Below are 21701 nucleotides of genomic sequence, written 5' to 3' on the forward strand. Positions count from 1 at the left end.
GCACCTTCTAACCCCTCGCTCTCCTCTTTTAGAGCTGGGGCTGCTGAAGCAAACTTCAGCCTTGTGCTGTCCTCCTTTCTGTGGAAATTGGACTAATGGGTGCAGTAGAAGTGTATTGCTGCTTCTGAAAACCACACTTTAATGGTGAGATTTACAGATTTAATACAGAGTTAGAGAAGAGGAATAAGGAATTTACTCACTGACACCCAGGGATGGCTTAGGATCTGCGCTGCTGTGTAGCGGGCTTCAGCATTCACATGTAACATCAGGCTAATCAATTCCTGTATTAAAGGAATAAAAAGGGGGGAAAGAAGAAGGGGGAAAAAAAAAAAGAGAGAGTTGGAAGAGAGTGGGAAAGGATATTACAATGGAAAATATTGCATCAAGTTGTTGGTGCAGTTCTCTTGCTATCTGGGTGAAAGAAAAACACCCAGCTTACAGTGATACCAGGACCCACTGACACCAGCAGGGAGCCAAAAACTTGCCCTTTAGGTTTGAAAGTGGTGCTTGACAGCATATTTCAGATCAACTTCCTTATTGTATTCATGTTTCACTGACTCTTTAGAAACCAGCTGAAAAGGAAATGCTACACCGCATCCAGTCCACATAGCAATGAATTTTCTCTTTCAGAGAGGCACTGGTTTATAGCTGAAGCATTGAACCTGCTCTGGCAGCCCATGGTTAAGCACACTGAAGAGCATGTGATGGTCACTGAATGCAGCTGGCATTCTGCTGCACTTAGGCCCTCAGACAACAACATGATGGTCTGCAAAACCTGAGCTTTCATCATGCACTGCTGAGCTAATCAAATAAAAAGGCAGAGTAAGAATGTTCTGAATCTTTCCAACAGAGCATGCAGGAACAGCATTTCAGACTGGAAAGCATATTGCTACCTTTGCTGAATCAGTGATGTTATCCCAGTAGGGAGAAGGAAATTCCAGCTTCCCAACAAGTATCTGATCAAAGAGGTCTTCCTGAAGGTTGTTTTCACTGTAGAATAGCAGTAATGAATAAAGATTGTGAGACAGAAAATTAGAAAGAAACCAAAAAGTAATTTACAAGAACTAAAAAGGAAAGAAATCCAGAAGAACTAAAGGGAAAGCATAAAGAAGTCAATTTTTTACTTGCTGTGGGGGTGGAACAGCAATGATCTTGTATCAGCCATTACAGAGGCATCATTTGCAAGGGGCAGCACTTCTGAGGTGTTTGCTATAGTTTCAGGAGTGATGAGAACAACAAAACCCTGATTTACTGAGGTGAAAGATCTATATGGAGGTGAAAGGACTTGCATTGGAATAGAGACTGCATAGCTGACATGATGATTTTTCTGTAATTGCTCATTATTGTATTCTTTTCAAAATATTCTGGTGGGGTTTAGTTTAAAACTAAGTATTTTGATGTCAAAATAGATGAGCAGACAGACCATGCACAACTGACTGACAAGAGTGTGCCAATTCCTATGCCTTCCCTAGGGAAAACCATTGCATATCCGCTCCAGTTTGGAGCCGAACTCATACCTGCTGTGACTCTGAGCAGCAAGCATGGCGTTTGCAAACTGTCACTCATGCAGCACTTGTCAACACGGCTGGCGAGGTTGGAAAGGCAGCATGAGCAAATTGTCCTCCTCGCCCCCCCATCAGCCTCCACGCAGCCAGCTGCTGTGCCCGGACAGGAACACTAGGGGGCAGACCACACACGCGCATGGGGCCGGGCCGGACAGCAGACAACCGGCAGAGGAGCGGTGCCTTCGCCCCGGCGGATCTCGCACACAGCACTGAGCCAGATGCCTCCCGACAAGAATAATAACACGGATCCCACACCCAAGAGGGACAGGTGAAAACAATTATGAAAAAAAGGCACAAAAGGGTAAAGAAAATGTGCTGGTCTCGTGATGGTTTTGTTCCCCAGGATGCCTCCTCCAAGGGATAGGGTAAGGCTTGTTCAGAAGGGACTTGTGGCTCTTTGCTGGTTTCCCTGTGGAGCCACAGGACACTCACCTGCGAAAAGGAGGGAATCCACATAGCAGTATGTAGGTGATCACTCCTGCAGCCCAAATATCCACCTTCAAGCCATAGCTGAGGAAACAAGACTGTGTTACTTGTGGTGGCTGCAAACAAAGACGCATTGCAGTCCAACAGCTGATTACCCTTACATGATTTTATACTGAGAACGGGAGCTCCTTGCTGATGGTGAGGAAATGGAGTTTGTACCCAAGTGTCATTTTACTTGGCATCCTCCAGCCTTTAGGAAACCAGAATAACATAACTCCTCAGTGATTTGTTTTCTTCTTCTGTAAGCCTCAAGGCTCTCCAGGGTCTTTGAATATACTCAGATTCAATTCAGTGTCAAGGTTTCCCAACCCAGAATCACTAATGACGGACAAGGATGTGCTTTCTCTGTTCCCATCCTGGAGTAATGAGCTCTAAGGTTATCCTGGGTTGCTAAGCAACAGGGAAGATACCAATTCTCCAGTCTCTCCAGTGAGCATCACAGGGAAAAAGAAATGCACTTTTCTTTTAAAGCACAGAAACACTAGAGGTCAAGAAGAGTCTTTTTCCTGTTACACATTCAGTTTGTCAAAATGTAGAAGGTGCCCTTTGATGTTTGAGCTCCCTGCAGCTGTGAAATTCTCCATTTGACAGAGACACTGAACAATGCTTGAAACCCTCCCTCTTGAAGACCAAATTCAGCATGGTCAGAGCTATGGAATGGAGGTCTAGGTCTGAAAGGGAGGATGAGCTGTGGAATTCTACTGTTTTACACAATGATCATGCAACCACCTGCTAAATACAGAAAAAACAGAGTGCTTAAACTCAGGGGTATAAAATCACACGTATCACCCAACATGATCTAATTAGAGCTGCTCTGAGCGCAGGTCAAGGCTAAGTGAGCTCTGGAGCCTCTTCCAGTATACACTGCTCCCTTTCTCACACAAACACCGTGTTTCACTTCTCATTGCCCCCTTAGCAGCGCCACAGCTGGTACAGTGGGCTCTGGATGGTGAGGAGAGACAGGGAACCTGAACTCCAGTGCATCAGCACCGGTTGTAGGGAGACAGTAAGGAGGCAAAGGTGAATCCTGGTGCTGCCTGTTTTGTAATAGATGGTTTGGTTAACAAAAGGAGGACCACCTGACTAGAGCATCCTAGTTCTTCAAGGGTTAGGAACTACCTCCTATCACTGAAGATATTCAAGGTGAGGCTCAACAGAGCTCTGGGCAGCCTGGTCTAGTGGAGGATGTCCCTGCTGACTGCAGCGGGGGTTGGACTGGATGACCTTCAGAAGTCCCTTCCAACCCAGACCACTCTGTGATTCTATGAAAAGGAAGTGGTGACAAGACTTGCGTCTGAGTCATCCTCACCCTGTCTCGGCGATGATTTCTGGAGCCACATATGTGGGGGTACCACAGACAGTATAGAGAGGTCCTTCGACCACAGTCGCCAGTCCAAAGTCTCCTAGCTTCAAAGACTTGGTTCCATCTGAGTATTCACATACCTAAAATCAGCAAAACAAGACCAAAATGAGGAGGAATACATCTGGATTCTTTAAATCTTTTGGAAAATACTAAGCATCACCCAGGGAAGACAGGAGAAGGAGTAACGTGCAGGGGCCTGCAGGGAAAGAGTGAAATGGTGTGGCCAGCGACTGCCACAGTGCTGCTGAGGCTACTGCTCAATGGAGCTGTCTGCAGATATGTAGGTCAGACCATGACACAGCCTCAGAGAGAGAGAGGAGGGGGGAAACAAAACCCAACTGTAGAATGCTGAGTTTTAAACCTATTAAGAAAAAAATACAATGCTGTACTTCCATTTGATTGTGGTCTAGAGCTGAAAATGGAGTTGGCAGCTACACTCAGATTTGTTAAATATCTGTCACCAAGTTAGCATAAATCTGGCCAGTTAGCATATTGAGTATTGCACAGGCAAATGTCTTCCCTAAGCTTAGTCTGGGCAAATCAGTGCAGCAGTGAGAAAGCTGACTGAGAACTGATTAGGTTTCTGTGCAACCCAAGGGCATCTTACCACAAGCATGACAAAGGATCTAAAGCATCTTGTTCCCTGTCCTTTAGGTGATGAAAGAAGGTAAATTTCAATGGATAGCAAAATGAGCTCAAATCAGACCAACAGCAAAGGAAACATGCCCAACAAATTGTTCTCAGTTTTGCTCTTAGAGTAGAAGGTTTACACTGATGTGACTTCTACAGGATCTGGTTTCTAAAATGTAGGACTCCAAAGTCTCCAAAATGAGAGAATGTGTTTGGTTTTCCTGAACAAGGGAGTACTGCTGAGGCACTTCCTTCGTTCCCCTGTGCAATTCATTGTCAAAGGAAGCAGTTTCTCTCCTAGATGTAACAGCTTCATAGCTGCAGTTACTCTTAGAGTTTGTATCTTTAAATGCATGACTAGGAAGGAGACAGTGATGACCCTGTGCAGAAGAACCAGCTCCTTGCAATTACAGGTAGCTGCTGATGGGAGTTGTTTGCATTCAATACCAGTCTGGTATCTTAACATTCTGCCACTGTCAATCACAGTGAGTAAGATTTGCATCAGCTGAGTAATCTCTTTAGGCTTTCTAGGCAGAAAGGACATTTGTGCCTATTTATAACTGAATCAGTCACTAATGAGAGCTTAAAATTTCTTTGGACTGGCTGTGTTTAAAGGTGCACTGAAAATAAGTGAAACTTCCACCTTCATTTTCTTCCTCTGTGTCACGTCGCTGTGCCCCCCTCCCTCCTTTGGCTAACCAACCTAATTTATTTCAGGGCTTATTTAAATTGCTGACCATTGTTAGTGGAATTAGTTGGGGAAGACTGCACTATTAATTGGGAGACATTTTCAGCTTATAGTCCTATCCTTGTAACAGGTCAAAATCCAGTCTGGGATAAGCCATGACTCCTACTTCTGATGCAACCTCATTAAATGGGATTGACAAACACCACAGAAGGCTTTAGGAAGTGCCTACCAAGTGCTGATGGAAGCTAGTGGCATTCCTGATGAGTGCTTCAGGCAGAGGAGATGATGGCCTTATTAATTCAGTGCAATATTCCCCACCCCATTTCCCCATCCCTTTTTCTAGCCTCCATCTATAGGGCAGATCACACTTTTGCCTACAGACTTCTGTGAACTCATCTAAGTAGACTTCATGGCAACTCTCATCATCACAGTCATTTTTATGTCCCTGCTGAGAGCAAAAGTATGGTCCCCTAGGACAAAATAAATGTATGTACAGATCTAATTCATGGCTAGAATACAGTAAATCATCAGAAAGATGTTCCTACTGTGGCAGTGAAAGAAGAAGAAACCAATAATTGCTTGTGCTCATGATCATTCAAAGAGATGGCACTCAGCCCACCTCTTCTCCCACTTGCAAATGATAATAAATAATTCATGGCCATGGCTTTAAAATTCATTGTTCTGTGAGACAAAATGGCAGCCACTCAAAATGTAAATAGAGGTCTAAGGAGAGGTTTGAAACACATCTTACTTGGGTTATGGTGATTGCAATCTCGTGGCAGAAGATTTATCTCATACATACTTATTGTAAATTAATATTCCTGCTGTTCTCTGCTCAGCTCCTTGACATTTACATACAAGCATCTGCATTAATGAGAGCAAAGCAAGAGAAAATAGTACAAATAAATGGGACCTACCAGGAGGTTTTCTGGCTTGATGTCTCTGTGCACAATGTTGAGGCCATGGAGGTACTTGAGAGCACTGGCTAGGTTGTAGACCATTGCACTCCCATCTCGCTCGGTGTACTTTGTAGAGGAAGTGATAGCGTCGAACAGATCTCCTCCCTGAAGCGATGGGAAGGTGATAGAGCGTGACAGGAAACATCATTAGGCTGGTATTTCCAGGTGTTTCAGGGAGGCAGAGATGTGGTGCTGAGGGACATGGTTCAGCACCAGCCTTGGCAGAGTCAGAGAAGAGTTGGACTGGATGAGCTTAAAGGGCTTTTCCTACCAAACCCATTCTATGACTAAAAGGCCACATGCAATCTTCCTGTACAAGAGGCATGCTCAAATGCCTGCTACACAGGAAAGAAAGAAATCCCTCCTGTGCCTGAGATCCTGGACTGGGACTTGGGTCAGCTCCATTGAATCACAGAATTGTAGACTCACAGAACGTTCTGGGGCCTCTGAAGGTCACCCAGTCCAACCCCTCTCCAGTGAGCAGGGACAGCCTGAACTAGTTCAGGCTGCCCAGATTCTACCTGTATTCCAAGCTTCTGCTGTCTGAGTGTGGGCAAACCACAGCTCTTCTCTTTCTTCATTTCATTCTGTTGATCTTCCTACCTTTGATCACTGATTATGTTGCCTGCAGTCACAGGCATAGTTTCCCTTCTCTTCATCTTATCAATAGAATTCCTTTACCCAGCAAAAACCAGCCCTGCTTTGGGGAAGCCTGAATAAAAATAGCCCAATAATGAAAAGCCTCACACAGCAAGTGTTCAGGCAGTGTAATGCCCTGCAAACTGCAGTGTCTGTAGCAGAAATGCCACAGAAACATAGCTGAAGAGGACCAACAGCATAAGCATGATCTTTCCCAACCCAAAGGGTTCCATGATACACCACTGTGCAGAAGCTACAGAGGACTTCTGAAGGGGCCAGTTGTGCAGCCCCTGACTTTCAATGCCCTGTTCCTCCTGGGATACATTACGAGATGTAAGCCACTTACTGATCCAGCAATTTCCAGTCACAGCAACGAATTTCATGTGGGTTACCCTGCATACATCTGTAGGAGTGATCTGTCTGAGCTGTGGGTGGCATTCCAAGCATTTCAGTGCATGGGGCAGAGAAGCACCAATTCAGGAAATAGGGGCCATGGCGGTGGCATATTAAAATAAACCCAACAAAAACCCCACCTGTCTTAAACCAAACCAAACCAAACCAAACCAAGGCTCTGTTATACAAAAATACCTTCTGAAAAGGAAGAGAAACGTGTAGGCTACAGGAATGAGAAATTCAGCAACTACGGACTTGGATGTTTCCCAGGCTGGCAACTCTTGCAGAGGGGAGTCTGGAATCTAACAGTGCTTCAGACAGGAATAAGAAGTGGTGGCGAGGATCTGTGTGATCCAGCCAGGCTGATGGGTGCAGTGTTGCCGTCTGTGTGCAGAACACAGAGGAGAGTGCACAAGGGAGGACTGCCACAACTGGTGTGTTTGGTTCATAGAGACAGCAAAGGAAGGGTTTTGTTTTCCCTTGTGTGAGAGCAGCATCTGTTTTGTGGTGAACTGGAAGTCAGGTTAGTGAATGTCTGTAAGCAGAACAAGTGGGGGTTGCTGAGTTCACCTGAGTTTAAACCAACTGCTGCATTGTCTATCAAGCTAAAGTCAAAGAGAGCTTTTCTTTAACACAAACCATTAAAGGAAGGTATCAGTGAGATCAGTGCAGGTGCTCTGTCAGTAACTGCACATTGCTGTTAACCCTGCACGTTGCAGGACATAAAACACCCCTGTCCACCTCTCTAGACTCTGCCCCTTGCAAAACTGCCTCCAATCTGTGCACACCGCCTGATGGCAACAGAACAGACATCAGTTCTGTTCCTAGAGCTGATTGACAAGAGTGCTTGGATGAGGAAAAATGCAGGCTGCCACTGAACCCCTACCTGACTTCTGTCTTCCCAGAGCTGAATGCTCCTAAACGCTCCTCAGCAAGTAAGTCTCTGGAGCCTTACCTTGACCAGCTCCATCACCAGGTAGAGTTCAGCTGGGGTGTCCATCTCCTCTATCAGCATGATGATGTTTGGATGCTTCACCTGGCGCAGGATAGACACTTCATTTTCAATCAGGTGTTCCTGTCCAGAGAAGAGGACAGAGGTTCATCTGAACAGGCATTAAATTGCCAGTTTGCTTTTCCTTTGATGGCTGGATACCCTTTTTGCTGTTTAATTTATAGAGGATTACTGTCAGAGGCTGGATTTTTAACTTGTATGTTAGCCCAACTGTACTTCATCCCTGACTGAATCTAATGTAAAATACCACATTTCACACCACATAACCAAGGGGATGTGTCTGGAAAAAGACCCCAGCACTTTCCAGCCCTTCAGGAAGTGCAGATTACATTCTTACATGGGTATTAGGAGGTGAAATTAAGTTCAGAACCTCCTGACCCCGAGCTGGTTCTTTGTAACCTGTCATGGTCTTGATCCCCCGCAGCCTTCACCTGTCATTTAGCACAGGTTACTCAAGGACAGATTACTTAGGATTTATTATTAAGGGCTTTATTTTCTTAAAACACTGTGGATGACATACAGGAAGAATACTGTGGCTGCCTTGGTTGTGGCTGTCACTTCATTTTCTATGTATGTTCAGATTTACAAGCCACAAAAATAGCTCGGTTGAGTCGTCGTGGCTCCAACAGCTTAGCAGCACACAGACTGAGTTTAATTTCCCCTTCCCTGGCCTTCTGAGGAAGTAGAAATTAGCTCCAGAATGTTTTGTTTTCTGGCACTTGTTGGTACTTGGTGAACACTGGGAAGCAGATAAAACAACATGCAGCTCTCATGTGGAGAGTGATTTGCATTTTCCTTTAGAAGGAGTGGACTACAGCTACTGCATGAAGGTTCACTGCAAAGTGAGCAGCCACACCTGCATAGCACAGTGCTCTCCTCAGCTTGGGCAGGGAACGTGTCACTGGCCTTGGGAGTGAGCAATGCTTAATGCACTGATCAGTAGCATGCACTTCATGCACCCTGTGAGCAGAGCAGTAGGTCATCCCCTGTGCACAGGCAGTGCCTGGAGCCCTTACACTACTTCATCTTCTCTCCCCGTTGTGCCTTCCCAAAGCTTTAGGTGGCTACCCAGAAACCACATGCTGTTTGTGCATCTCATGTCGTGAGAGTGTGAACAGTCACACCTTTGGAATTCAGTTTGAGAGAGCATCAATTGTCATTCTGAACAAACATGTCTGCTCCAAGCAAAGTGCTCTGGAGAAAAAACACCACAACAACAATAACAACAAACAAACATGAAGCAATTTTGTTAAACACGATGCTGAATCTCATCACCAGACCAAAGTGAACAGCCACAGCATACTAAGCTTTATGGATGGAAGCCTGTAAAGTCAAAACCAGCAGTAAGAGTCCAAGCAAAAACTAGAATGGGATGTTTCTACCTAAAGACCCAGAACAAATTAGTTCATCTGGTTTAACATCCATTCATTTCCACTAAAACACAGCAGCTTTACCTCTGCTCCCTTCACCTCACTTGACTAAATTGTTAAGGCCTTTAAATAAGGCTCAGGCATAAATAAGGTTTAAGATAAGCAATCATAATAATTCTTTTTAAGAGGGCTCCAAACTGCTGTTGAACTGCTCTTTTAACACCTGTCCTTAAACTGCTAGCATGTACAGCTATTTTCAACCACCCCATTGGTTTTTCCTATAGTGTGTCATGGAAAAAAGTAAGTAAAACTCTCCACCTGGTTCTGACATTCTCCCAGGTAATGCAGCAGAGATTTCAGTTACATTAATATGATTTATTGACAGAGAAATGATTGTCTAAGTAACATTTAAGCCACTTGTGGAAAGTAACTTTGTCAGTAGCTGGGGTTGTTCAGCCTGTAGAAGAGGAGGCTCAGGGGACCTCATTGCTCTCTCCATTGCTCTCTGCCCTGAAAGGAGGCTGGAGTGAGGCAGGGGTTGGTCTTTTGTCCATAGTAACAAGTGACAGGACAAGAGGAAATGGCCTCGAGTTGCACCGGGTTTAGGTTGGGTTCTAGAAGACTTCTTCCCTGAAAGGGTTCTCAAAGCCTGGAGCAGGCTGCCCAGGGAGGTGGCTGAATCCCTATCCCTGGAGATGTTTGAAAGAGGCAGAGATGTGGTGCTGAGGGAGAGGGTTTGGCATCGGCCTTGGTAAAGTTAGAGCGCTGGAGCGGATGAGCTGAAAGGTCTTTTCCAACCAAGAGAATTGTCTGATTCTCCATAGCTGCAGGTTTTCTCTCTCACACTTTACAGATCAAAATCTTCCTAATACATTTTGGACACATATTAGCATTTTCTTTGTTAGTCCAATAAAATAGATGATGATTTGTTTAGTTTGCACTCTATTATCTAGCAGACTACCACTCAGTACTTGCATGATTTGCTTCTTGGCTACATTATCATTTTGTTAAACAGTCTGAAAATAGTCAGAAAACCCAACCCCCCCCCACTTGTGACTAATGAGCAGCTGCTAGTGCAGCTTCTGCTCTCTTAGACATGCAAATTGTTGTACACTACCTTTCCACAGCATTTATTCTTGTCTATGATCTTCAGTGCAAACTCCTTTCCTGTGGACCTAGCAAGAAAAACAGCAGAACCATAAATCAGAAACTGGTCTAATTGTGGCATTTCCTGTGGCATTACCTCCAGAATGCCTTGACCCACAGAGGCTGCTGGCAGAAAACACACAGATCCAGCTCGATCTGGGGGTTGTTTTCCCAGCAGCCTGTGTGCCTGCTGTTTCCCTGACTACCACAACCTAGCTCCCTTGGGGTATTCATGCCAGGCTCCAGCTGCAGTTTGTTCTTCTGTGACCAGGCACAACTTGCTGTCACTTCTCCATTGCAACTTGCAGAACTACCTGTGTTCAACTGGTAAGCTTTACAGACAAACCCATACCTGTTTATGTGTAAGTCAGCAGAAGGAAGATTGTTTCCCTACTGGGAAAGTTCAGTAGGATTCAGAAGAGATCAAAACCTCCATAGTTCATTACAGACCAGTCTAAAATTCCACAGAATTCATTAGGCACAAATTCTGACCTTTTATATTTGGCTCTTCTCTTTTTTGAAGTACCCTATGCAATTCTATAGTAGTTATATACAAGTACAAAAGGATTATTGTTTGCAGTAAATACTCTCAAAGAAAGAAGATCTTCTTTACCCTTTCTCCCTTTAAGCAATGAAAATCTCCAGAAGGGGAGATAATGAAAGGAAAAAACCCAACACCAGTGAATTATTTCTGTTTGTCCCCATGCTAACCAGACTTTACTAAGCTTTAAGGTCCTGTTGCTACTGCTTTGTGTTGTGTCACTACCCACAGACTCCAGTGTGCATCCGAACAACACCAGGTCATAAGCCACTGGAGGCAGTTCCAGAAGCAAGTGTCGGGCATGCTTCTGAACTTCCAGGCTGATTTTCATTCTCCTTTTGGCATTAGACAGAACCAGTCAAAATTTTGAGTGCCTTACAAAAACCCAACCAAACAAAACAGCAACTGAGTGGATGTCTGACATTCAATTATCCATTATCAAGAAAACCCTGCAGTTGGGAATCTCTGCTCTGCAAGAGCAGCTGTAGCTGCAAGGTTGTCATAGTTACAACCTGATGTGCTCTTCAGATGGAAGTGCCATCCCCTTACGTGGTAGACCTGATGCAAAATCCACTGTGAATACAGAATCCTCCTTTATGTCTTATGCTAAATGAAGTGCATTATCTGAAAGCCTGCAAACAACTGATCAGCACAAACCTACTGTGCAGAAGGAGGAGCGTCACCCACAAAGCCAATTCATCAACCACCTTCAAAGCCCTCTTGCAAATGGCCTCTCCTGCAGCACCTAGGAACAAAACCCCGGGTACCACCCACGTAATTTGTGTGCTAACACCACTGTCTGTCATACACCAGTATTGTCTGACAGGGTTCTGCTGTTCTTCTGTCTGGCTGTCAGTGTCCATCTGTTGACTCACACATAGCCATCCTTTACAACAGAGACCATTTGAATCTTTCTGTAGAACAGCTGCTGTAACAGGATCCTGGCTCCCCAGCTAGGCCTTCTAAGCACATCACTATTAGACATGAAGTGTAATAATTAATAAGAATTACAAGACAAGCAGTTACAGTTGGCAGTATAGCCTTGTAGGGGCCTACAAGAAAGCTGGGGGCAGGAGGCACACTGTTTACAAGGGCAATAGGACAAGGAGCATTGCTTTGAAACTAGAGTCAGGTAGGTTTAAGTTGGACATTAGGAAGAAGTTCTTTACTATGAGGGTAGTGGAACACTGGAACAGGCTGTCCAGGGAGGTGGTGGAGGCCCCAACCCAGGAAAACTCTCAAGGTCAGGCTTGATGGGGCTCTGAGATCTCAATGATTCTATGAGCAACCTGATCTAGTTGGGGACGTCCTTGCTCACTGCAGGGGGGTTGGACTGGGTGACCTTTAGAGGTCCCTTCCAACCCAATGTGTTCTGTAGCCCCAGTAGCACCTATTGTTATGGATCTATTTTATATAAGCCTCATGTAATTATGTGTCACTCCACACTAGATCAGGTTGCTCAGAGCCCCATCCAGCCACATCCATCCAGTCCCCTCATTCCAGAATGATGTTCTGACCCCCAGGTGACTAAGCAGTCCTTGTCCCATCTTCAGTGGCACTTCAGTGATTTAAAAATTGTCCAGCCAATATTCCTGAAAATGGTAAACTCTCTTGTTACCTTCATGAATGCTGATCACTCTGTAGCTGTGGCCAGTTTCAGGATGCATGGGAAAACACTGGGAAGCATCTGCCTGCACTGAAATGTTGGGGTTTTGAACTGTGGAAAAGCCTTTGAGGGAGAAGCTGTGCTGAGACCTGATGGGATCCACCTGTCCCAATGGGGAGAGTGCATCTCTGGGTGTAAGCTTTTGGGGCTGATTGAGAAAGCTTTTAACTGAAAGCTTAATGACAGAACTCTCAGAATTATGGCAGAAGGTGGCTCTAAAAAACACATTGAGAAAGTGACAGTCCAATCATCTGTGGGGTTTGCTCTAGTGACACAGCACAGGTCTCCAGAGGTATCCTGAATAGTCCATGGGAATCAGGCATGAGAATGTTTCAGGGTCTGGAATACAGAAGGGTTGGCTGGAAAAGTCTCTAGCTACTCACTGCACTACCTCACAGAAGGGGCAAGCACAGGGAAGTGAGTGGCGCAGACTGCCAGGCACCAACTGCATGCCTTGGAGAATCCTTTGCCCACAGTAGGCTGAAAGCTGTGAAAAATCCTTGAAGCAGCAGGCAGTAGGGATACTCTAAGCAGCAGAACTGCTGAGGCAGAAGGCAGGTCTCTCAAAGGCTGTTTTGATGCCACATACAATTCCCTGCTATCCACAACAGTCTGTTGTGTGAGGAGATTTCTTGAAGATCTGTGGGGTTTCCCTAGGAGCCTTAAACAGAAGGTGATAGCTCCTTTAGTTTGGCGATAAAGCACCATGTTCCTCAGCTGCTCTCCTCTTCCTTTGCTGGGGTAACACAGAGGAAGCTCTCTGTGTTTTGCTGTGCCTAGTTCTCTGCTACTGCTGTTTGCTTTCGTCTCACCACACTGTCTGTGAACTGAGGCTAACACACAGGGCTTTAGCCAGTAAAATAAGCAGCAGCACTGAACAGCTTCTTGCTCACCGCTCCACGCACTCCTTAACGACAGCAAAATTGCCATCTCCGATCACCTTCCCCACTTTGTACTTCTCGAGGATGGTAGACGACCCTGAGCACTTGTTTCCATTCACACCTGCAGAGAAAAGCAAGGTCAGTGACAAGCTGAAGCGTCAGCAGGATGTGATGTGTCCCTGGTGGGTTCCAGGGTACAGAACAGTCACAAATGCAAAGCAAAGCTTCCAAGGAAGCTGTTCTCAGCTTATTCCCTGGGTTTGTCTCATAGGCAGCAGGAACAAGACAGGGCTCATCAGTTTGACCCTCCAACACACATCGGGTGCTACTGTGGTTTTGTGTGGACATACTCTTAAAGCAATTAATGCAGTTAGAGCTCCTTGGTCTAAGTGTTACCTGAGCTCAAACTACTGCTTCTGAAAGTGTCTTTGCACACTCGAAGCACAAATGCAAGGAAATGAATCTGCAGCCACAGTTTGGCCTCCTGATTTCCTTCAAGTCCCCTCAGCTGCTGCAGAAGCATCCAAAGTGCTACTAAGTCTCAGAGCTGCTTATTTCAATAGTTGTAAACACAATTTAAAAGTACTACTCTGGAATGACATTTTGAAGGGATTTTAACACCACCACCCTCACACACACACACACACACACACATCGCTTTAAAGGGATGAGGAATGAAACGTTGTGTTTAGCTAAGGCCAGCTGATGGGCTAATGGTTCCACCCGAGGCACAATGTGTTGCTTTCAGGGAGGCTTCCCTTTCCTAAGTGATACTCTGCAGGTTGTGTTCAAAATCACTGAGCTGCCTCACAAAGACTACTGAAGAACAGGGCTCACCAATGTGCCACCACTGGACAAACCAGAAGAACAGAATTTCCCAGCTTTACTGCCTTGATGTGAAAAAGTGACTGTTTCCCCAAGACCAGGTTGTTGCAGGGCCTGTCTCCTACCTTCGGGGCTCTGGCAGCGGAGGGATTCTGCTGTACCGTTCACGTTGGAGGAGGAGCCACCATGTGGGGGGATCTGTGGTGATACAGAACATTTTGTTTCTGATGGTAAAGGAATAATGAAAGCCAGCCCCAAACCCCAGCAAAGTTAACAAATTCCATCCCAGAAATACCTATATGTCTGCTATCAAGGGCTTGTAGTGATGGGATGAGAGGAAGTGGATTGAAGCTGAAGAGGGTAAATTTAGACTGGAGATTAGGAAATAACTCTTTACAGTGAGAGTGATGAGGCACTGGAACAGGTTGCCCAGAGAATTTGTGGATCCCCCTCCCTGGAGGTGTTCAAGGCCAGGCTGGATGAGGCCTTGAGCTACCTGGTGGGAGGTGTCCCTGCCCATGGCAGGGGGTTGGAACTGGGTGGTTTTTAAGGTCCTTTCCAACCCAAGCCATTCTGTGATTTCATGATCTCAGGTTAGGTGGCTGATATGTAGCTAGTCATAGATCCAGATTTAGTAGCAGTAGCAATGCACAAAACCCAACTATCTGAATACTGTGAAGGATGGAGGCTGAAGAAAACTGCTTTTGTTGCACTGACAACTTCATTGGAAAGTGAGCTGAATCTTCTGCTTCGTGATGCTGCTAATTCTATTATTCTACACTTAAAGCCATCTTGTCATACTGCCCAGGGACATATACATCAATCAGTTTTCATTTTAAGAAGGGTTGGGGGCATGGGAATGAGTGCCATAAATACCAAAATATACTGGGTGTGCTCTGGGCACCACTGGTTTAGAACAGTTAAGAACAGAGATGCTCTGTGACATCAAACTAGATCTTAGATCATTCCCTGCCCTCTGCACAGCATTTCATGCTGTTCTGTGCAGCTCAGGAGCTTGTTTTCTCCATGGGCTATTATAGCAGTTCTCACCACTCACCACATAAAGGATTAAAATGCTTCTCTGCCTTAAGCTCAGTGTCTGTTGCAATGGCTCTGCATGACACTAGGAATGCAAATGCAGCCTTTTCCCTTTTAGCTGACATTGTCTGGTTACACTGCTGAATATTTTAGATCATTAACACTATTGTCAATGAAAGAACTGAACTGACAGATAGGGATGTTGTCTAAAGACTCATGAAATGCTAATGAATGCTTAAGTTTCCAGTGGCAGCTGAGCTGCCAAATCAGCTAAAGGTACAGTAGCTAGGAGCTGTACAACTTCATTTTGCAGAGCCTCTAAACCAATGATCTTTCCTAGCATTTGGCATAGAAGCAGCATTAAACAGCAGCCATTCAGCTGCTGCTCTGCTCCCTGCTAATATCTTAAACCCAGGCTGTGATAATGCTGCTGTCTTTCCGAGTTTCCTCTTTATTTAACAAGGAACAAGGACATTTGGGCTAGATGGCATTTGTGAGTCAGTCTCTTCAGCAGCCAGTCAGTCACACTGTCTTCAGGCACGAAGTGGAGAGAACAGAAGAGATCACTGCAAAGCATTTGTCATCAGCCACAAATATTAGTAACCTATTTTGGGTTTGCAGTGTGTGACAGTACCTGAGAATATCTAGCCTGCATTTCCAACAGCCTGCATCCTTGGAATCAGGCCACAGCATGACTGGGCACATTCCTCCTTACCTCTCTATTTACAAGAAGGAAGCAAACAGCAAGAGGAGTAAAAGCTAAAAGGACAATAAATAAATCTAATGCTGCTGTGGTGCCAGGTCACAATCTGCACCTGGCAGGCTGAACCTTAGCTCTGCCTCTAGCCTGCCCCATGGGTCCAAGTGTGAGGCTGAACTCACTCTGCAGCAGAGACTGCCTTTAGTTTGGATGCTGTTGGTCTGTTTCCCAGCACCAAAATCAGTCTAGCCTGTCCCTGCTGTGTCAGAGCACAGTAGAAGTAAGCTCTTAAGATGCCTGCAAAGTCCTTGAATAACCAGAAAAGGTGGGGAGGAGGCAGGACATGACAGTAAGTGGCATCAAGTGTGTTTTATTGGTACAGTAATGTTCTACTCATTTAACCACTGAGTGACATACAGTATTTAGAGCATCTTGTACCATTGGTATCCCAGCAGCTGCAGCTATTTGGAAGATGAAGTAAGGATTATGGATGTTCCAGAAGTCTCAACTGGTTCAGTGGTCATCCCTGATGTAGCAAGGAGGAGAGGGAAGGAAGGATGTTGCTTTGGTACTAGACTAGTGAATATGGATGGCATATACAGTTACACCACAGATTAGGTCCTGCAGCAATTCCTCCTGTTGGCCTTGTGTCCTCACAGCACTACTGCTCCCTTCCAGCACTGTTCCCTTACACATGATAAATGCAGAGTGAATAGGTCTGAAATCCACCCTCTTACATACACATGCAAGTCCAAGGTGGCAGAATTTGATTCTTTTAGTAATTACAGGGGACTGAAAGGGTTCTCCAGCTCTTGAGCAAACAGTTCTTTGATTCTATGATCCTAATTGCACATGGAAATTAACATGGAACTGCTGCCAGCAGCACGTGTCTAGAACTGGAGACATTAAACCAGCAATGCAGATAGGCACTAACCCTTCAAATCACTTAGGCATGTTTACCCAAGCACATTGATATCCCCACTGAAGTATAAAGGACGACTCCAGCTTACAGTTAAGCAAGTACTTATTTGTTGGATCAGGTTTTAATGCCCTTTCACTCTGTATTTGGTCAATCAGCTGAAACAATAATATTGAGACCAATTTCAGCACAATACACAAGGCAGAACTGCGATGCTGGGAAAGGCATCAGTTGTAAAGCTTCTTTATGTGGACAATCTCCTTCTCTTTAGAGAAACCTGACAAGGCTTTGTGGTACTCAAATTTCATGAGGGGACAACCAACCACATCCAAGCAAGCATAAGGCATTTATGACACCACTTCCCCCAATCCCACATTTAATGTAGTCTCTGAATGCTTTTCATGGTACAAAGTGTGTGGAGTGACAGATGGACTGGGAGAGATAAAAGTCAAAGCACCCCTAACACATGCACACCCATGTATCTGTAATGCACTTAGAGAAGATGGCTAAACCTTTCCATTTGCAGAGCAAAAGGAGTCCTCAGTCACTTGTCCTGTGCTACCTATTACCATTCTTCTCAACCCATCCACCAGTTTAATCTCTATGGCAAAGTTAATAGAAAACAAAAAAGCTCAGTGCATTTGCTTGGAAAAGAATATTGTACAGAGTAGTCCCTGCTCATCCTTGTTACCTTTTGTGTCTAAATCTTTACTTTGAAACAAAGCCTCTGCTAAGTGCAATGCTTAGTTACAGGCTCAAATTGTTACCTGCAATGAAAATACAGAGCAGCAGTCACTTGGGTGCATGGTGTATACATTTATCACTGGAATAAAGGCATTTGTTATCTGGGGCTGTGGGAAAATCCTGGAGTGTTCACTTTTGTTAAGCAATAGCACACATTCCTTGCTTCAATCTAATCTCAGGCTCCAGTACAATTCATTCTGCAAGACTGGGGTGCTGGACAGCCAAGTGGCTCACTGTGTGTACTAAACAACTAACATCACAAGGGCACACTGCTGGGAAGAGATAAGAAGGACAGAAGGAAGGCCTTTCTCTTTCAAGAGAAGCTGTTCCAGGGGGGCATTCCCTGCAAGGAGTTCTCTGGGCCTGAGCCTACCACTTCTGCTTATAAAGTGCTGGGAAACAGAAGGAATCCAGGGGGGCTGAAGAGACTTACATGAAAGGAAAAAGGCATTTGGATAATGTGATGCAAGAGTCAATGTCTGAGACTGAGAGCAAACTGCTGTTGCAGTCAGTATTGTTGCAAGTTTAATGCCTTGAGGACTAGTATTATCACTAGCCCTATAGAATCTCTCTGGACACAAGAGATCTTTAGGATCATCAAGTCCAGCCATTAACCCAGCACTACCAAGCCACCACTAAACTATGTCCCTGTTCCAGGGCTTGAAAACCTTTGCAGGGAAGAAATTTTTCCTAATTCTGACCCAAACCTCCCCTGGGGCAACTTGAGGTCATTTCCTCTTGTCCTATTGCTTGTTACCTGGGAGAAGAGACCAACCCCACCTCACTCCAACCTTCTTCCAGGGACTTGTAGAGAGCAGTGTGGTCTCACCTCAGCCTCCTCTTCTCCAGACTAAACACCCCCAGCTCCCCCAGCTGCTCCTCCCCAGCCCTGTTCTCCACAGCCTTCCCAGCTTTGTTGCCCTTCTTTGGACATGCTCCAGCCTCTCAATATCCTTCCTGTAGTGAGGGATCAAAAAAAAACCCCTAGCCAAATATGTCATTTAGCTCTAGCTTCCCAAACAGCCCAGTTTTAAAAATACAGCTCATATGCAGCTGCTCTTCACAGGAAATAGAAACATCAGCCCTGATTTGTTGTCTTTTCCCACTGCTCCAAGCTCATCTAAAGCCATTATTAAGTGTTGCTGTTTCCTAGTCTATAAAAGTAAACACAGAGGATTTCTACACAACAAGGCAGCCAAAATACTGCATTTGCAAAGCCAGAAAAGTCAAAAATAACACTTTATTCTTTCCCTGTCTACCACAGTATTTATATCTACATTTTCATTTAGCACCTTCTTTATAGGAGTGCAGGAAGCCAGCCTTGCCTGCTCAGTGATGCACTCATAGCAACAAGCAATTATTTAGTAACAGGGAAAAGCAGGAAGCTCAAAATAATAACACTGGCCCCTGCTTTCCCTGTTTCCCTCATTAGAGCAGCCACGACCAGGCCTGAGAAAGTAATGAGTCTGAGTTGGCATCAAACCCCTGCCTGTGACCAGGCCTTACTGCTAGAACCAGCGACAAAGCTGGGGAAGGGTCTGGAGAACAGGGCTGGGGAGGAGCAGCTGAGGGACCTGGGGGTGTTCAGCCTGGAGAAGAGGAGGCAGAGGGGAGACCTCATTGCTCTCTACAGCTCCCTGAAAGGAGACTAGGGTGAGGTGGGGGTTGGTCTCTTTTCCCTGGTATCCCATGAGGGAAGGAGAGGAAATGGCCTGAAGTTGTGCCAGGGGAAGTTTAGGTTGGAGATTAGGAAAAATTTCTTCACTGCAAGAGCAGTCAGGGACTGGAGCAGGCTGAGCAGGGAGGTGGTGGAGTCGCCATGTGGCCATGGCACTTTGGGACATGGTTTAAGTGCCATGGAGGTGTTGGGTTGAGGGGTAGACTGGATGATGTTAGAGGGCTTTTCCAACCCAACCAATCCTATGATGCCCTGACAAACAAGACTCACTGCACAGTGCATTTGAGACTTCTGGAATTTATCCTGAAATCAACCAGATAGCTTTGCCTTAGTCTCAGGAGCAAAGCTGGGACCTGGCTACTGCACAGATGCATCCTGATGGGATGAAGCAGGAGGTACTCACAACGTCAGTTACACGTCAGGTCTGAGATTATTCAGTTGTTTTTTGCTGCTTCCTTTGGTCATATAGGGTTGAATTATTTCACATGAGAACCCATTAGTATCCAGAATCAATTACATTCCAGAATGGAAGTACCACAGTCTGCTTCAGTGAAACTGACAGTGAAAGGAAGAGAGGACATGTCCACTCTGCTGAAAATCGCTTGTTACTATCGGAATGATTTCCATCTTAATGGGGCTTTAATCAGCTAAAAGCAGAGAGGGCAGTGCTGGGGAAAAAGAACCAAGTTATCTAGTTTCTAAACTTGTAATTTAATTAAAGAAAGACAAAAGAGCATTTGTTAAAATTAGTGCAGAGCAGCTGAGAGCCTCAACTCCCATGATTTTGGTGTCCTCTACTGCACCTTCTATTAGCAGAGCTGTCCAGACAAATTTTAAGGCACAGAGGTCTAATCTTCAATGTCAGAAGTATGAATGCTCTTGAAGATATTTTATGGGAGAAAGGTCAATCAATGTTGCTTTGGTCAAAGCGAAGCCATGGGATGGTCCAGCTCAACAACATAAAGGTGAAGATCAACCCTAAATTGCATAAATTATCCAAACATCTCCAGATGTATTAGAACAAGTAAATAAAAGTATTTCCTCGGGGCTGCCACACGAGGCTGGCAGAAAGCAGTGCCACACTCCTCGCAGAACAAAGCCTCGGCACTGCATTCCAATCACGTCCGTTAGCCAGCCTCCTAATTGAGGACGCAGTTTTCCACAGAATTATGCAGCCTCTTCACAACTGTTGTGTTCACTGATGGGAGCTATTACTGGCTCAGAATAATCAGTGCCAACTACCCAGTGTCCTTCCAGAAAGGCTGCAATTGCCGATTTCACAAGCAAATTCTCCTTGGAAGGACTGCCGCACTAAGGCAGCAGTCAGATGCTCAACTGCTCTCCAGACTGTTCCTTTTATTTTGCAAAGTGAAAGGCACAGAACAGCCTCTGAGAACTGCAAATGCTACCGATTTCTGAGTGAGAGGGGAAGAGAATTCTCTAGGTGCACCACAGAGGAAAATCTGCCGGACATCAGGCTGCTCGCAAAGAAACACTTCCAGGCAGGAGACTGCTTTAAGGGGGGGAAATTGTGTGCTGAGGGATCAGAGAAGGGATTCCAGATGAAATCTTGGGCAATGCTACAAGATGATAAGGTATCCAAAAGAGAACACTGTATTACACAGGCTGAGGAAATATGTATTAAGGGGTTTCTGCAGTCCACAAAGCAATGGAAACTCTAGGGGGCAAACTGGTGTATTCAAGCCACAGTCACCCTCTACCTTTCTTCCCTAAGCTGCCAATCAACAACAAAACACAAAAACAATTCAATAAAACAAATCTTCCTTCAGTTCTCCTCTCCAGCTCAACGATCATGCTAACAGGACTAGGGAATTACAACCAAGTTTTTGAGTTTTGTTTCTTCCTTCAGCAGCACTGTAACACATTATTCAATGAACAGTGGGATTGACAGTCTTGCACTTACCTTGAGTCCACGAAAGCTGCCTGGGCTTGTTGGTGAAGAACTGGAAGACTTTGTAGATTTGGGGGTGGATAATTGACTGCTTGGGGTTCCATTAACTGGTCAAAGCAATAGAAGCAAACGAGTGAAAGAAAAGATGAATAAAAGTCAATCCCCCTAACTTGCTTTTAAACATAAGATACCTCTCTGACAAGTTATCACTCAAGTCTGCATACAAAGACCAAAACAGACTCCTCAGCGTTTAGGAATAACTTATACACTTGCTTGCCACACAGCTGCACCCTCCAAACTCCTCTGGCTGGAGGTGGGATCAGGAAGACATGCACTGTCTTGTTTGTTTGTTGTTCTTTGGTTGGGTTTTTTCCCCAAGAACAACAAACAAGAAGCTATTTGGATGATGAAGAACTTAAGATGTAGATCAGAAATATATTGATTTAGGGGACAAAAAACCCCAAAGGGGTAAAATTGGTCAGTGATTTCTGAACTTCCAAGAGGTTCAAGTGCCTGTGAGAACACATTTTGATGCCTTCACTGGTT

General features: G+C 45.1%; 1 protein-coding gene across 5 annotated transcripts in view; it reads right to left on the reverse strand.

Moving 5' to 3' along the window:
• DCLK2 (doublecortin like kinase 2) overlaps positions 1-21701 on the reverse strand; it is a 58535-nt gene that overhangs the window by 6430 nt on the left and 30404 nt on the right. For all 5 annotated transcript variants that reach the window (XR_010990794.1, XR_010990793.1, XM_068165766.1 and 2 more), the window contains 10 exons: positions 21168-21262; positions 14290-14362; positions 13352-13460; positions 10223-10280; positions 7679-7798; positions 5650-5796; positions 3361-3494; positions 1998-2075; positions 894-990; positions 201-281 (listed from right to left, as the gene is read on the reverse strand). Coding sequence is in view for 3 of the 5 variants with exons in the window: in XM_068165766.1 (XP_068021867.1) it covers positions 201-281; positions 894-990; positions 1998-2075; positions 3361-3494; positions 5650-5796; positions 7679-7798; positions 10223-10280; positions 13352-13460; positions 14290-14362; positions 21168-21262 (992 nt within the window). In the remaining 2 variants the exon portion in view is untranslated. The remainder of the gene's footprint in view (positions 1-200; positions 282-893; positions 991-1997; positions 2076-3360; positions 3495-5649; positions 5797-7678; positions 7799-10222; positions 10281-13351; positions 13461-14289; positions 14363-21167; positions 21263-21701) is intronic.

Source organism: Melanerpes formicivorus, unplaced genomic scaffold, assembly GCF_026170545.1.
Source record: "Melanerpes formicivorus ecotype bairdi unplaced genomic scaffold, bMelFor1.0.p_v2 SCAF_92, whole genome shotgun sequence".
Classification (NCBI taxonomy): Eukaryota; Metazoa; Chordata; class Aves; order Piciformes; family Picidae; genus Melanerpes; species Melanerpes formicivorus.